Below are 17016 nucleotides of genomic sequence, written 5' to 3'. Positions count from 1 at the left end.
ATGATGCTGCTACTCATATTGTTAGCTCCCATTCCCTTCTCTCTTTCTCCCTCACTCTCTATATATGTGTGTATGTACATCTATCTATTTTCCTCTCTCCTCTTGAGATGGCCATAAATTTTTACTAAGCACACGCAGTGCGCTCTGGTCATTCATTCCAAGAGTGGAAAGTGCTGGGTCCAAGGCGGCTAAGAAGCCTTGGGTTATAGAAAAGGATGGCAATGGGTACGTACGGGTGGCGGTACGTCTGGTGTTGCCTTTTTTATCGTTTAATTAAAATTCGCAACACGTAAATCCATTTGAGCCGCTGCTGCAATCTTCGCTTTAACCTTAAGGCGTCCAGTACAAGTCCAAATTCTTCTTTCTCTCAATCTCCTAAGTCTGTGGCTGCCCAATCGTCCTCGTCTCTCCTCTACAGTGTATATGTGTGTATGTTGTGTGTGTGTGTGTGTGTGGTAAATCCTATTTTTCTATTTTGTTGCCCCATAAAACCACTTTACACAATTTTCGTCTTTTGTTTTTCGATTTTCTTCGTGTTATGTTGGATATCTATGCACTAACTATGATCGAGTACAAACATTTTTTTAATCCAAAGAAGTTTTATTAATTGCAATGAAAAGATTCTACAAGATAAATAGTTTAATATAAGTGTCATTATTGTAATTACAATTTTGGAAATTAAATTAGAATTATGAGAGATAAAATTCTAAATTAGTTGAGGTTTTAATATAACTCAACTTGTCGTCTAATGCTTATTATGCAATTCAATTTAGAACTGTTGTGATAAACAAATTAAATTTGAAAATGTTTAAGTCTTGCCAATAGTTTTATAAAAAATTTAAAGTAAATTTGTTAGAGTATCGAAAAGTCAGTATGGTGAGTGTATTCACTTTGATTTTTTGTATTCTTCTTAGCTCTGACTTTTACCAATTATTGCTAGTGCAGCCAGCCAGCGAATTAGCCTTTGTTGGGCAACCAATCAAGACTTTGCCCGGCACATGCCGCCTCGCATTGCCATTAGACTGCGAGACTTGGAGACTGGCCCTGTTTCATTACTTTTCTATCAACGTACTTAGGCCATTGTTGTGCAGTTATTTAGCACAATCAACACCCGATGCCGCTGATAGCTTGTGCTCCTTGTGGTACTAAGACACCCTTGGGCGGCCTTCTCTCAACTGTGAAGCTTGTACAGAGATGCCTTTGGCTTAGTAAATTTTATCAATGGCAAACATTTCTTTCCTGCCCCCTTCCTTATTCATTTCCCAATCCACTGCCCTTAGATACCCTTCTTGGTTGTTCAATCGCTGTGTGCACCTGAAGGCAACCAGAAGCTCCTTTGTTCATTTACGTTTCAGTTGAGTTGCACACAAAATTAATGGAAATTGCTGTGCACAATGTACGAGAATGTACAAGATGTTTCTGTGGACCGACCAAAGCGGTAAGAGGGTATTTAAAAAATTAACAAACAAATAAAAAGGAAAAAAAAAATGTAGAAGGAAAAACGAAATAGAGCTTAGCAGCTGGCAAGTGGCAAAATTCGAATTTGCTATTCCATACTCCTTTGACTTGGACACTAGGACACGCAGAGAGAGATGGAAGGAGAATAGAATGGAGTCCATTGTCGATGAGCTGCCTGATGAAATGCTATACCAATAGCAATTGAACTAGTTGTACTAATTGTTGCATAGTTACTTGCTCTAGTTTACTGTAAATGGTAAATGTGCCTAGTATTATATGGAATGAAAGAGCCTAAGGGATTTGTACAAGGAATCTTGTTACGAAGCAACATTTCAACAAGCTGTTCGAAAGGTGTTTAAGAACATTCATTTCGAGCAGCAGTTGAATAAAGTTTTGTTTTGCCCAAACCTTTTGCAATGAATTCTAATTAAAACCCTGATCAATGGAGTGAGTTTATGTGTTGAAATGGAAACATAACAGGATGAAACTGTAATCAACGTGTTATGTAAATTTCAATAGTTTGAATTATTTCATTTAGATCCAACATCGAGATGGCTAATTTAGCTTATTAAAGTAAGAGTGTATAATTTTAGTTCTGATTTTAGCCCGAAAAATCTAAAATTAGTTTCATTATGCCTTCGGTTCGTTCCCATATAAATTTGTGGTCTTCCAAGGTTATTAGTATTTACCACACAAAAGTAGCTAACAAGTGGGCCATTTTAGGATTATCTACTCGTTGAAACTTATTTAGTTGAAATTAAACAAAGATTTGTTATTTTTTTATAGGAAAATCATTAAGTTGCACTGACAGAATGACCAAGCAAGTTAATCCTTTAAGATTATATACTGCTGAAAGCCCAAGAAAGGATTACTTTGAACAAGGAAAGGAAAACTGTTTGATATCAATTACCTTGTGGTTTTTTTAAACTAAAAGTACCTACATATATATTTAAATAAAAATGTTTATTTTTTTTTATTTATATTAAGTAATATAAACAATATTGTGAAATCTTTGGAACTCCTTCTAAGAGGATAGTGATATTCAGTTGTAATCGTATATTTAAAGTTGAGGTTCCATTTAACTTCTTCAGAAATTTACATCAAAATGAATTAATGAAATTCAGTTAACATGTTATAAATTTTCGAGTTCTTTTAACGGCAGCATTCTGAGGTAGTCTTTAAAAATAATTGTCCATAGTTATCGCCCAACCGAAGTACATTCGAGTGTTGTATTAAATGTGCCTTTTAAGCGGACATTTCCACGCATTTAATGTGTCTCCTGCAGCCGGCAATGTATAAACTTCATACCTCCGTCTATCGTTCTGATGCAGTCCATCAGACTGAATGGGGAATTGGCTGCCAATGTATGTATGTATAAGTTAAAAGGCGAATGAATCGTCCTTGGGGTTTGGGCGACAATTAACAGCATAAATTTAAATATGCAATTAACGCAACAGCTTGAGGCTGCAACATAAACAAATGAAGAGTAGGAAGCACACCAAATGGAAGGGTTGCTAGCGACAATAAAAGCCAAAGGTCATTTTAACACATACACATTCACAATCTCACTCATATACACACACATACAATTATATAAAATTAATATATAGCGAGTGAAATGCATTTGATTGTTTGTTTTTTTGCAGGGTATTTTTCTCCTTCCACATTGTTTTTCTTTTTTTTTTTTTTTGCACAACATACAACAAACAATGCGAAAAAACACAATTTTACGCTTTATTTGCGCGGCTGCGGACCAACAAAAACAACAAATGTAACAACACCAGCAGCAGCAGCAGCAGCGGCAGCAACAACAAATGTCTGCTCGTGGTTTTGCCTCTTGTGATACTCATCGTCCCTTTTGCCAAAAACTCCCTCCACTTGCTGCTGCCGTTCTTCCGCCCAACCGTGCCACATGTCAATATTTTAACGCTCAGGGCCCCGCAGGGATCCGTGGCTCCTCCTGGTCGTATGTCCAGCTTTTGTTGCTGCAAATTTATATCGCATCGAGTCGAAAAAGCGAATCCTGAAATGGCTACGTTATTGATGTGTAAAGTGCCTGCTGTTGTTTAATAAAATTAAAACAAAAACAACGAAAAAAGAAAAAAAAAACACAATGCAGTAGCAAAATGTCAACGAAATTTAATGTTTTATTTTCATTTTATTTTCGTCTCCTGCTGAGTTGGAATAATAATAATAAAAATAATAATTATAATAAAATCATTGTCCAACCTCAACATAGTCCTCCTTACACACGCAATAATTGACAGCAGCAACAGCATTGCTGACAGAGGGCAACCACAAAACAGCAGGACCAACAACAAATTATTTTCCCTGTCAACTGTGTCTCATTATAATTATCAGTTAGTTAAGGGGTTAAGAGATGCCTGAAATTGAAGACTACAATGCCAGAAAGTTCTGTATACATGAAGGCAAGACAATAAAGTTGCATAGGCAATAACTTATCAATTAAATGTGAAAGACAAATGGTTGAAAAGAATATCATATGAAACGTGACATTCAGTTTATATTTCGGCCTAATAAAATCAAATAAGTCATCAGGAAAATACAAAAATCTGAAAACTAAATAGCTTTCGCCTTCTTGACATTTATTTTATGCACATTGGGGTAGCATTTAAGTTGACTGAGTATGACAAAATGACTGCATGGAATCCTGCAAAAGGATCTCGCATCATGTTTTGTTGAAAAAAACTTGGCTATAATTAAAGTCTATTTTCTTGGCGCAAGCAGATATGGGATTAGGGATCAGCTTTTATGGGTAATAGTGAGGAGAACAGTAGTACGTACCTTAAAGTCAAATGTACAATAACCCGAGTAATCCCTGTAAGGATTACACTTCAGCAATATAATAGCACTTGTAGCCGCAAAACCCTTTTTCGTACGCATTTAGGTACAAAAATTCATTTTCAACAAATATTTTTACTGTTAGGGTATTGCTTTAAGTAATGTCAAAAAATGGATTTTGTACAAAGAAGCATGAAGTATCAATTTTTACTTTCAGACTTCCAAAGAAAATCAAGGCACCCAAAGGATTCTTTCTCCTACATGAGATATTTTTTGAACAGTCGTGTTTCTATTCTTAGTGCACAGTGTAGAACAAATTCATAAGAAACTGGCTGAATTAACCACAGCTTACGATATCACAACTGTTTACTGAAGGGAGCAAGTAAGCTTACTTAAAAATTGTTTTTAATTAGGGTCCAAACTCACCTCGCAACAAAACTGTCTTCAGTGATTAAGGAACTCAAAATTTGTTTAAATATCATGCCAATTCTCATTTTTATTCAACAAAATATTTGTCAATGAAGCTTTGACTTCAGAACATATAGTTAGATGTTCACTAAAAACAAGACTACTTTTTACGCCGCAAAAATCTTAAAACTGGTAACTTCATAAATCCGGATACCCAGGGAATCGTACAAGTTCATTATATAATTCAAAGATATTTTACTCCAGGCCCTGTGTATATCTACGTACCCGTATCTCACAGATAAATTCCCAGCATCTGCTAATTAAGAACACATTCACTTTACAATAAACGTTTTCCTTTAGTGGTTGAACGCACTTAAACGATGGTTAAGAGTTGTAAAAACTATATGCCTTGCTCTTTCGAGCCCTCCCACTGCACACCTCTTCGACGTTTTTCACCTCTTTTACTTGCAGCAGACTTCCTTTCCATAATCATAACATGGCAATTTTATTCAATTTCCTGGCTTTTGTGCATGCAGCACAAGCAAGACGGTAAAACTGCTGCGAAAGTTGCGAAAAATTGAATTCGATATCGAGGTAAGACTTTGAAATATCCATTATTTCTGGTAAACAAAATAAGTTTCTCTATAAATACATTTTTTTTTATTAACTTTGTTAAAACTTGTAAAAACATAATTGCACCTTACTACTTATCCATGGAGAATATAACTAGATGTTGTTTTTTAAAATTACTACGGCAAAAATACCGTAAAAACCAAAATAAAAAAATATTATTCTCAATAACATTTGAAATATCTTATAGATATACTCTACGCATGCCATTTAGTATTATTTTTCGCCCATTTCGGTTTTCTGGTAGAAGATAAACCCCTTGCAATTCTCTTAAGGTCGGAGGCGAAAAAATCAACGATTATTTTCTTTATCTTTTACTTATATACTTACATGTTCGTAAACTGCTTCAGAAAATATTTTAAAAATTCATCCATTGAAACAAAGACAAAAAGAGGAAGCAGAAGTATGTGGGGCACTTTGCGGCTAGGAAAGCAGCTTTAGTCATTCTGACAGTTCATGGGCTCCACAACTGGACTTGACTTTGTTGTTGATGCTAGTGATGGTCCATGAATGTGTAAAGCTGGATTAAAATCCGCAAGTTTGCACAATGTTAAATGCTTTTGGAGCCAACTCTCAATTGGCGAACAGTTTGTCACTCTAATTAAGCTACTTATAGGTGGACCAAGTGAAATGTCACATGACGTATACGTAATATAAATATTTCATGCGCTTTGATGGTTAAAGTTTTGAACGTTATGCGTTTCATTTTTTTTTCCTTTTTAGATTTTATGGGGCACTACGTGATCATCAACATAAGCCAAAAAAGTTGAACAAGTAGAGCGAATCGTTGGCCAAAGACGTGAGATGGAAATGCACAGAAATCACCTTGAATTGATTTAATTTTTGGTTTCCGCTACGTAAAAGTTTTTGCTGAAATATAGAAATGATTGCCTACTATGCAAAGAACAATTATTATTTCAAAGAAATTTAATTTCTATTCCTGCAAAAGTTGTTTGTAAATTGTCGAAAACTCCTTGTAGTCAGGCTTCAGGGCATATTGCTGAGTTGTCAATGTTGTTGGATGTGTTGGTTTTATTATTGCCTAGGCACGGCGTCATCATCAACATCATTGTCGGCACCATCAACGTTGATGGCTTGTTAAATTGCCTGTTTCGTGTCCTTGTTGTCTGAGGGTGCAGGCGACAGTGTGAGTGTGTATGTGTGTGGCACGTGTGTGTTGCCTTTTCACTCGTTTGTATTATGCATGCACATTAGCGCACATTATGAACCTGTACATGTCACCCTTTCGATGCTAGAAATAACGTAGAGAAAACTGGACAATACTGAGCCATTTCGTGACCCGTTTGGCAAATGATTTTTGACTTAAATTAGTTCTAAACTCACGCCAGGTATCCTAGTGCAGAGTGCACAAATGCAATCTACCAGCTGAAAAATTAAGTAAATCTGCAAGTACCTGTTAAATATCATGAGTGTATGTTACGCTGACCACATCCTTGGTATCCGCATCCTCATGCTAGTGCTCCTGCTTGTGGCACCATGTCATTGTCCGCCTTTTTCAGTTAATCCTTTTTTTTTTCTCCTCTGGCTAAGTGTTTACGTGTGCCACATGTCTAATGCACCAGAGGCATCAGCCTTCATAGAGCGTGCGTGTATGGGCGTGGTTTGTGGCTGCTTTGAACCATAAAAGGGCTACAACGTCAGTGTCACTAAAAGTAAACGCTTGTGCGTGAGTTAAGCTCCTCACACACACACACAGACTTTCTCTCTTTCTTTAGACAAACGCTTTTAGCTTTTAGAACAAACCTTCACATGGATCTAAATTATCCAAAACGTATATAAGGTCAACTTTGCAGTTCATAATCTTGACCAACCAAAAACCATTTTGTCCATAATCGTAGTCAAGGTTTATTGATAGAGCTTAAGATGCAATGCGGTGGTCAGAAAAGTACCACATATTTACATATATGTATGTGTGGGACTGTTAGTGCAATTCCATTTCTGACACCAATTTGTGGGACTGTTAGTGCAATCCCACTTTTTCCTCCCGAATTTCTAGGCCGTTTTTTCTCACAATCAATCAGTTTTATTCAACATTATTTCTTTATACATTTATCACTTAATTACCGCATAACTACACTCTTCTTATTCGAGCAGCCACGAGGAACACCACCGGTCGACACAACTTGACGCCATAAAACTCTTTTCTCAATTGATATCGATGGTTTGTCATCGATATCGTTGATAAACTTTAAATTATGCACCTCTGAACTGGTTCAGTACAATCGACCACTTCTCGTCTCTCGACCCATTTCCACATATACTATATACCGAGTCTGCAAAAACGGATTTCAAATTACAACCGACAACCCGTATGTTTACAAATAATAGCCGTAGTACAAATTTCTGACATTCAATAACAACATCAATAGATAAAAAAATAATAGTGTCTATTGAACTCCATCTCAGTACACAGTATTTAAAAGTCATATTCATTTAGAAATATATCTTTACTACTATATAACTAACGACTCGGTTAACAACTGAAATTATATTGCTCTTACAAAACAACAAACAATAGAAACTTTTTTTTTTTGAAAATGCATAATTTGATCAAAAGTAAAGCCCTCTTGCAGATTCTTAAGTCTCCATTGCCAGACATTGGCAACATAGAGGAAGAGTTTGGCGATAAAGTAAAAACCAGACGTGAATGGGGGATGAAATGGAGGACTAATGTGACACATGGAAAGCTTAATGCGCATGCAACAGAATTTGTACCGCTCTCCAAACAATTGGAAGAGCCTAAGGAAACTGTGGATTTCGGAAAGTTAAAGCGCCATTTTGAATCCTTTGATGAGGCAAATAATAAAGCCAAGTTAACATTGCCATGGAAGGGATTCCCAAGGTCTCAAATGCGGCCCGATAATCCAGGAAGTAAGAACTCTTCATAGAACTTTTGAGTATTTGAGCTTTTCTTTTTAATATCCTTTAGCTGCTCGTAATCCACACGTTATCTCAATGGGTGCCGAGGAATATCTGATAGTTTCAGGCACGAAGCGCCCTAAGAAGGAAAAAGAATCGGTAGGAAGTGATACAAAATCTGAACCAAAAGTGAAATCACCCAATGTAAATCAGCCTAAGGAATTGGTTGATGAGTCCGAAGTTAAGCGACGCGAAAATGAACGGAAAGTGGCTTTGGAAGCTATTAAACTTGTCGAACAGCGTCGCATGCGTGAGCCCTTAGTGCCACTCAAGAGTGTGGTTTCATCTATAAAAACTGATGCGAATAAGCAACCAATTATTCATCTCACACGCTCGCCGGTGAACTTTAATTCAGTAGAACGTGATCGTGTCAATCGATTGCGCATTGCCAAGCGAAGTCGTATTGAATTAGTCCTCAAGGAGATGCACAAAGAAAGTCACCAGCGCAGTGGGCCTGATCCAGCTTCATTTATAGTGATCGAGAGCAAAAATCCAGCTACTACAACTACTAAAAATAAGATACCCAAGCGATATATACCCACGGTCAAGGAGTGGGATGAGCAATGCAAAATGAAAATGGCCAAAACGACTAAGGAGAATCGCGAGAATAAGGAAAATAATGGAAAGAAGCATAGTGTCAGCACTCAAGGTCATTCGGACAATCAAAATCCATCCCAGCGATATACCACGACCTCGAGTTCGAATCATTTTATGTTGCCTGGCATTCAATCTCTTAGCTACTCCCCTAAATATGTACCTCCTGGCCTGGTTTTAGCCGGAGAGACCAGACGTGGCAATCTTACTCATGCCGGCATTTTTGTCGCAAAGCCAAATTCAACTCGACGCAATCATCTTGGTGGCAATGTCAAAGTCATTAAACGTTATAGCATTGAACAGTTGCTCCAACTGGAGCCCCAGCCCGGTGATCTCCAAATGCCACGTCACTATGAGATATTGAAAAAGTTTGATATTTTCTGCGATTAGTTTTGAAGTCGATTCTGTATTTTGTTTCCAAGAATATTTTGGTTATATTTGTATCCTAAACGTTTAATTTCTTTGAATGTAATTTCGTACTTGTTAATTAGGCATTTATTTTGCTGATTACTTGTAGAATGTCAGATATATTGTGTAAAATTGGATTCAAACTGTAATAGTAAAAAGTATTTTCGACGATGTTAACTTAAAGAGAAAGTGTTAAATGTTTTATTATTATTTCAAACATTCTCTCCAAAAGAGTGTTAAGAATTGGTTTATGATTGTGATTACATTTATTAAGATAATCTCCAACAAAAAGTTATGAGTTTATTAAGTTGAAAATTCAGTTGACTAATTCTAGTCTTTCTCTTCTCTTCTTAATTCAGGCATGTAAATTCAACATTAGGTACAGAAAGTGTAAGTTTTTCCGTCTGCCTCTTTTTCTATATGTAATGCAAAAATCTGTTATCGATTCCTTTCTCTTCACCTGCACATAATCTTGGCTCTATATCTTCTTCCGCTTGTCGTGTATTTCCTGCCAGGTCTTTTGCTAGAAGCAGTTATAACATTTTACTTATTGCATTTTTCTCATTTTTTTCTTTTTTTTTGCATTTTCGCTCACTTGGCAAAATGATGCGGGGAGAATGTGTGTGTGTGTGTGTTGTAGATGCAAACTGAATCAGCCAGCATGTAGCTCATATGGCTCCTTCAATTTTTGGTGCATCGGCAAAAGTGTGGATAGGGGTTCAATGGGGGCGGTTTATGGGCGCCATCCACTAACCCCTGCTGAGCACTTTTCCATTGTTTGTTTGTTTTTACAACTGTGATTGAGGTGAAATTGCATATTTCTGTGCGCTTCTTTCATTTCATTTCATTTTGTCGAGTTCCCGATCCCCGTGACTATATATAATGCTTGAGTGCAAGTGTGTGTGTGTGTGTGTGTGTGTGTGTGTGTGTGTGGGAGTGGGCGAGTGTTCCCGTAATATTTCCAAACGTTTTATTGAATGCTGCTGCCACTGCACATCGTCTCAACCCATGCAATTCGAGCTGCCTTGCGTTTATTGTGCAAATAAATGTCAACAATAGAAATGTCTAAGGAACATTTAACTATACATAGACGATGCAAGGCAAACTACATACTTCAGCAAACAAGTATTAAATAAAATTTTTCTAAGCATTACACACACATAAACAAAGATCTTAAAGACTTTCTGAAAGTGAGTACATAAACTGGGTTTTAGTTTATAAACTTAAACTAAAGAGATTCATAAGAGTTATGACTCAGGACAAATTACTCATACGACATGTTTGCTAGAAATATGCAACCAATAACTTATTTATAACTTTGCCTTCAAATCTCGATTCATCTTGTTCCCATAATTTTATTATATTTTATTATCAGCAATACTTTTATCAACTCTATGGTATGCTCTCCCAATTTCTGAATTCTTGTGGTCATTTCTTTTTCATCAATTTATCCTAATCAACTGATTTTGAAATAGGTTTAGATTACACATTTGTTATGTCACTCGAAATCTTAAATACTTTCAATGGCTTTAGGTTAAAATTAAGCCACTAATGCTTTTGAGGGCAATTGAAAATTGTTGTGTAACTGAGACAGATACACTTACACCGACCCACATATACAGTATGTGCACACTTCCACACTGACATCATTTTAATAATAAAATTGTTAACAGAATTGCTGTGCTTTTGGCTCCCTTGCCACAGAAACATGTGTTGGCCTTGTTAGCCACAACAACAACAACAACAAAAATAACAATGGCAAAAACCATTTTTTGAGGCCCCATGACACCCTCAAGCTTGTTATTGTTGCTGTTGTTGTTGGCTTTGTTGCGCAATCTAAATAAAATGGTCGACGTGTGTGTGTGTACGCACAACTTTTGCCATATTTAATCGTATTTGCAGTAACAACTACAGTAACAAAAAACAACAACAAAAACATTTTTTGGTAGGTTTTTAGTAGCATTTGTACTCGGAGTAGTAAACGAAAGACAACAGCAGCAGCAGCAGCAACAACAACAACAACATGCCATTTGCCTTTGTTCGTTGTCATTTTTTCGGGGAGGGGGTTTTGGGGCATTTGCTTATTATTGTTAAACTTTTTGCACCCACAGCAACAACAATTGGCCTGGCCAGGCCTGTCCCATCGCTCCGTGTGTTTGTCAGAAATTTAGAAAATTTTTAGCACAAAATTACCTTTAGGACCTCAGCAAGTGCAACACAAATTTAGAGATGACAAAGTGAGAGTTAGAAGAGCTACTGACACACAGTTTCGACTACCTAAAGGTCTACACTTGGAAATAATTCTATATATTGGATATTTTAAAACATTTGTTAATAAATTTTAAACTTTAAATCACAATATGGAATTTTATGGATCCTATTATATTAAAGATAAAAACAAATAAACTAATTGTATCTGAATTATGTTGTATAACAAGTTTAAGTTTAAGTTAGTTAATTTTATTATCAAATTATAAAATTTATTTATTTTTTCTTTTCCTCACGTTCATGATTCATCTCCAGTAAGCTTGTTTTTTTGCAAATTTGCTTACCTTTTTGGTTTAAGCTTCATTTCTGTCGCCCGGTGAGAGCTGCTGTTGGCCCACTGGCCCGGCTTACAACGTGCAGCTCAAAACTTTTGCCTTTGGCCAATGGCAAGTTTTAAGACACAAATTTATGCCAGAGGTGGAGCATGTGTGCTTGAAAAGTGATTAAAAATTGGGTCAAGAGGCGCATTGCGTGCTGGGATTAAGCAATTTAAGCATTGGGCATACACGCACACAAATCAAAGGATTTTGTCTGCATTTTTATGATCATTTTAAAGTTTTTATGCCCTGGCACGAAAACCCACAGAAACATTTATCATTTAACAGAAGGCATTATAAAGAATTTCAACTTGCAAAAACCCCCCAAAAAAAAGTATACTAAAGACATGACAATAAGCAACAATGTCGAACAGAACTAACAAGTTAACTTCATAGGATAGTCAAACACATTGAGTGCGCAAACGAAATGTGTGCGGCGAAAGAGTGCAACAAAAACCTCAACAGGACGAATGCTCTAAGGGGAAGGCTCCCATTTGCCATACACTCACACGAATTTGTACATATGTATGTACATATGAGTATACCCAGGTCCCTGTAGTTGGGTACAAGCGTGTCTCTGGCTTGTTTTGGCTGCGGTTTTTGTGGTACCACAAACGCCGGCGGCCTGGACACGGTCATAACACCAACAGTTCTACAATAGTATATGAAGCAAATTTTTAAAGAATATTAAGAGCAACAAAGACTTTATAACATATTCTTGTGAATTCTGGACACATGGCAAATAAATACTTCCAATTAGTTAAGTGGATAACAAATCTCAGGGAACGGCAAGCGTCGTCGCCACGCTTCAAATTAATTCGATTCGACTTTACTCTAGCATCTTGTACTATAAATATTGTTAGTCTCTTAAAAAATCGTATTAAGAATACAACTGATTTGTCTTCTTTTTGATGTTAATCGCTTTTCAATTAAGTTTAAATCAATAATACTTCAAGAACGCGTTCTCCAGTGAATTTGTAGAAATATCAAGACCAAAAGCATATTTAAACATACAAAAATAAATATAACACTCTTTCACTTCGTGAATACAACGATATTTGCCAAAAAAAGAAGAAGAAAAATAAACAGTTTTTGCGAAATTATAATATCTCAGCAAACGGTGTTATGTGTCTTGTAAAGTTCAAGCCACAGGTTACTATGTAATCACATTACAATTCAGTCTAGTTTCTCATCAAATAATGCTTCCAAATGGACATAATTTTCAACATGGCAAGACATTACAGACAACTTTGTGTGGCCGTTTGCCTGCATATTTTATGGCACGTGCCAAGATGACCGCAAGGCACTTACATACTCCCATCAACTGTGCTGCTCCTCCCACAGCCTTTGCCACTTTCACCCATTATCTTGGAATCACAGCGTGGTCAAATATGGCTTTGTTTTTGTTTGTTTAAGGTGCCTTATATCACATTTGGTCTCTGTAATCAAGCTAACTAAATATCTGGCTGTGGGTGCTGTATGTGCCAAGCATTCGTTACATGTGAGTAAATCGGAAGTTTGGTCATTCAATTTTTAAAATATTTAGCCGTTTCTTGGCAATAACTGAGGCGGGGGCTTACCTGAAAGAAAAGTATTCAACTGACTGAATAAATCCATTACTAACTTTAATTTGTGGTTTTGAATCGATCATTTTATGCAATTTCGGTTATTAAATAAGGGACTTTATACATCGAGGGAGGAAACCCCATCGAGAAGAGATAGATTCTTGGCTCCGCATTCTCATTTTTGCAGTTAAGTGGGTCAATTGCAGTGTTCGCTTTGACTATAAAATACATGGGAACTGCTAAAGCGCTTATACTTATTCCAGCAGGCAGCCCTAAATGGGTATATATGTGTGTGTGTGTGTGTGTACGCCGTGTGTGTGCACTGCAGACATTTTATTGTCACAGCGAGCAATCGCCATTATCATCATCATCATCATTTTTTATGCATAAACCATATATATGTATAAAGGACATTTCGAGCTGGCGCACTGAAAATGCTTGAAAAAAAAAATAGAGATAGAAGAGAAGACCAAAATGGAGAAAGAGAGGAATAGAGAGGAAGGAGAATTCTGATTGAAAAATTGCCATAAATCGCCGTCAATTCAATTAACATAAATTGTTTGATTAATGATTGACAAATGCTAAACAGACAGACAGACAGTGCCACCTACGCGACCTCCTCCCACATAATTGGTTTTCCATTGACAATAAGGATAACGATGCCGATGACGATAACGATGACAACGACTATGATGATGATGATAATGATGATTATAATGATGATGCCTAGCATTTTACATTTCACAAACAAATTTGGTTTGAATAATTTTTTAATTCGCAGCCCTTGTCCGAGTCATTAATCATGCATTGTAGTCACGAGTCAGACGATACCGGACCAGACCAGAACAGAACAGAACAGAACAGAACAGACCGTAACGGTCGGACTTGACTTGACCATGCCCAGTCATTCAGTCAGTGAGTCAATCAAACAATTGAATACATTTCAATCATTAAGGCTCAGTCCAAGGTAACGACCGTATATGCCTTTTGGGTGTGAATTTAGGGCGTGGGCATGGTCTTTGTGTCTGTCTATCTATATACAATTTGATTTGACTTGACTTGGGTCAAAGTCGAAGAAGCTTTTTGATTGTGCTTAATTGATGGACTTGTGGGGCTGTGAATCCTTCAGCTGTTGAAGTGTTGCTAATGACCATCTCTGTAAATATATATCTACATTCGCCTACATACAGAAATACACAAAGGAATATGGAAATAATTCAATTGGAAATGCTTAAATTAAAACTGAAATATTTACTTTTGTAGAAACTTATGGCTAATAAGTGCTGTTCGTCTGGATAAACCTAAATTGGTAGCACACTTTAAAGAAGTTTTTTCATATGTAGCTGTTGTAGATTCTCAAGACCTTTTTTTGTTTCTTCTATCTTCTTATCCTGTGCAGTTAGATGTAACCTTAAGTACCTAAAATGCTTTTCCTATACTTTCGGTAATTTCATCTTTTTAAGCTCTCTGTGAGGTTTCACAAATTTTGCATCAAGTTCATTTATCAATTTGATTTGAAATAATGGTTTAATAAATATCCTTTAATATATCACACAGTTAAATGGTTGGAAGCTTTCATACTTTTAAGATAAACACCCAATAGAAATTCAACTACAATAACACATGATCTTTTTTGTTTTTCCATTTGTTTTTCATTCCCTGCTGAAACTTGAATTAAAAACATAGAATCACTGAGGATATGTTCATGCTAAGCTAAGAAAACTGCCATAAAGGAGCCAGGCAAAGTTTTTTGGCAACTTGTATCAGCATATAAATGAGTTCATTTAATATTGAATGATCTCTGTTCCAAACTTGTGTATAGACAATTCGTTAATTCGCTTTTAATGCATAATAATCGATAAATTGTTTATGCGACAAACAATTTCGGGGGTTTTCCCATATAAACACTCTGCCACTCGTATGAATTTTAATTTGGTCAAAACCAATGCTGTGAATGCGTGAATATGCGGTGTGATAGCTACATGCATAAAATATTGGTCGTGTCTCTTTGGTCTCTATGCAGACAGAAAATTTGAAATGTTCTGCGGCAAATTGTGCAAAATAATTGCAAATGTGTCCAAGAGAATGTAGATGGCACGAAGCGGGGGGTTACAAAGTAATTAGCTTTGTAATAACTTGCGATAATTACGAGTATTAGGCAACACATAAAACAATCTCTTTGAATTCACATATATAGAGAGCGAAATTTCCATGTGAACTTCGACTGCTGGCTAATTTGTCATGGAGTTTTGTCAAAGAAATTTGCATACAAAACTCTTTCAATCAGCGAGCGCGCACTTTCAGCCCTTCTGTGTTTTACTTTGTGTGTGAAGCTAATTTCCTAGCCACCGCCTCCTCCCTTCATCTGCCTGAAATCCTGCTGCCACACCCAATTTCTCCGTTTCCTTTATTTGGGCGTTGTGTTTTTGTCTTTACGTTCTTTGTTTGTTGGTTCATTTATCATGATTTTGTTTGTCGAAGTTGTATGTATGGAAAGTTTGATAGGCGGCAAATGTCTCTGTGATTGTTGTGCCAGCAGATTTTTTTCCATGTTCCATTACTTTTTACCCCGCTCGTTGTGCTTGTGTCAGGCAAAAAGGGAAAGAAAATTTTCTTTTTTGGCGCACTTTTTATTTGTCTTTTTGGCAAAGTGATTACTTTTGATTAGTTGTAAAAAGAAGCGTAATTTGTTTAACGCTTTGTTTGCCTTTGATAAATGTAATTTTATCAAACTTGCTGATTAGACATGCGAAAAGAGAGAAAGACTCGGGGAGAGAGAGATGACAGAGCACAAGGTGGATAAATGTATTTGAGCTAAAAGCAATTTCGTTTCATTTATAAAATAAATTTTAAATCTGCATTCCTGCATTGGAAAATCACTTGAAATTGAAATACTAAGAAATCAAACCTGAAGAACCGAAATTCATTTAAGCCACAGTTGCCGCAGTTGTAAAATGCTTCGAATAACAACAAATTGTTGGCAAAAGAAAATATTTACAAAAGAATTTTCAGCACAGCTTGTTTTTTGTTGGCATACTTTTCAGCGTTCTCTTCAGAATTCGTTTTGTGCAACATGTGAGAGCTTTTAAATCGCAGTTAGTGTACATTCTGACTCGAACTCAGACTCTATGTGTGTGTGTGTGTGCGTGTGTTTAGGTTCTGAAAGTTGGCTTTAGTTAATTCTAATGAAATGCACAGCCCGGCCAAGAGGACTTGTGTATAATTAAGCATAATATTGTATACACATAATAGCATATAGAGCAGCCGCTCCCACAATCCACACCCCCACGAACACAACTCCTGGTACGCTTCTCATTCGCATCTACTACCTCTGACCTCATCTAATTGAAAAGCCATTAAAAAGCTTTCAGCTGCTCATTATACATTTAAATATTCGCTGTTTTTATTTTGGTACCGCTACACTACTATATACATCATCCATCCGTTCCTCCTCACCCCCGTCATGCCACTACTCCCAGCCATATTTTATTTTTTCCTCTGTTAATTTTTAAAGCTTCATACTTATGAGGCGTATAAAAAACCTCTCGAATGTTTAACGTGCTCGGCATGCATTTATGCACAGGTAACTGCATTTGCCCCTTTGCATATGTATGAAAATGATTTCG

General features: G+C 36.5%; 1 protein-coding gene across 1 annotated transcript; it reads left to right on the top strand.

Annotated features, from left to right (window-relative positions):
* The first annotated feature begins 7747 nt into the window (after positions 1-7747).
* Positions 7748-9275, top strand: LOC137576740 (uncharacterized). The gene is made up of 2 exons (XM_068290005.1): positions 7748-8190; positions 8249-9275. Exons 1-2 carry the CDS (start codon positions 7857-7859, stop codon positions 9220-9222), a joined length of 1308 nt encoding a protein of 435 aa, XP_068146106.1. The 5' UTR covers positions 7748-7856; the 3' UTR covers positions 9223-9275.
* The last annotated feature ends 7741 nt before the right edge of the window (positions 9276-17016 follow it).

The sequence above is a fragment of the Drosophila tropicalis genome, unplaced genomic scaffold, assembly GCF_018151085.1.
Source record: "Drosophila tropicalis isolate 14030-0801.00 unplaced genomic scaffold, ASM1815108v1 contig_1187, whole genome shotgun sequence".
In the NCBI taxonomy this organism is placed as follows: Eukaryota; Metazoa; Arthropoda; class Insecta; order Diptera; family Drosophilidae; genus Drosophila; species Drosophila tropicalis.
This window is presented reverse-complemented; position numbering and strand designations above follow the sequence as displayed.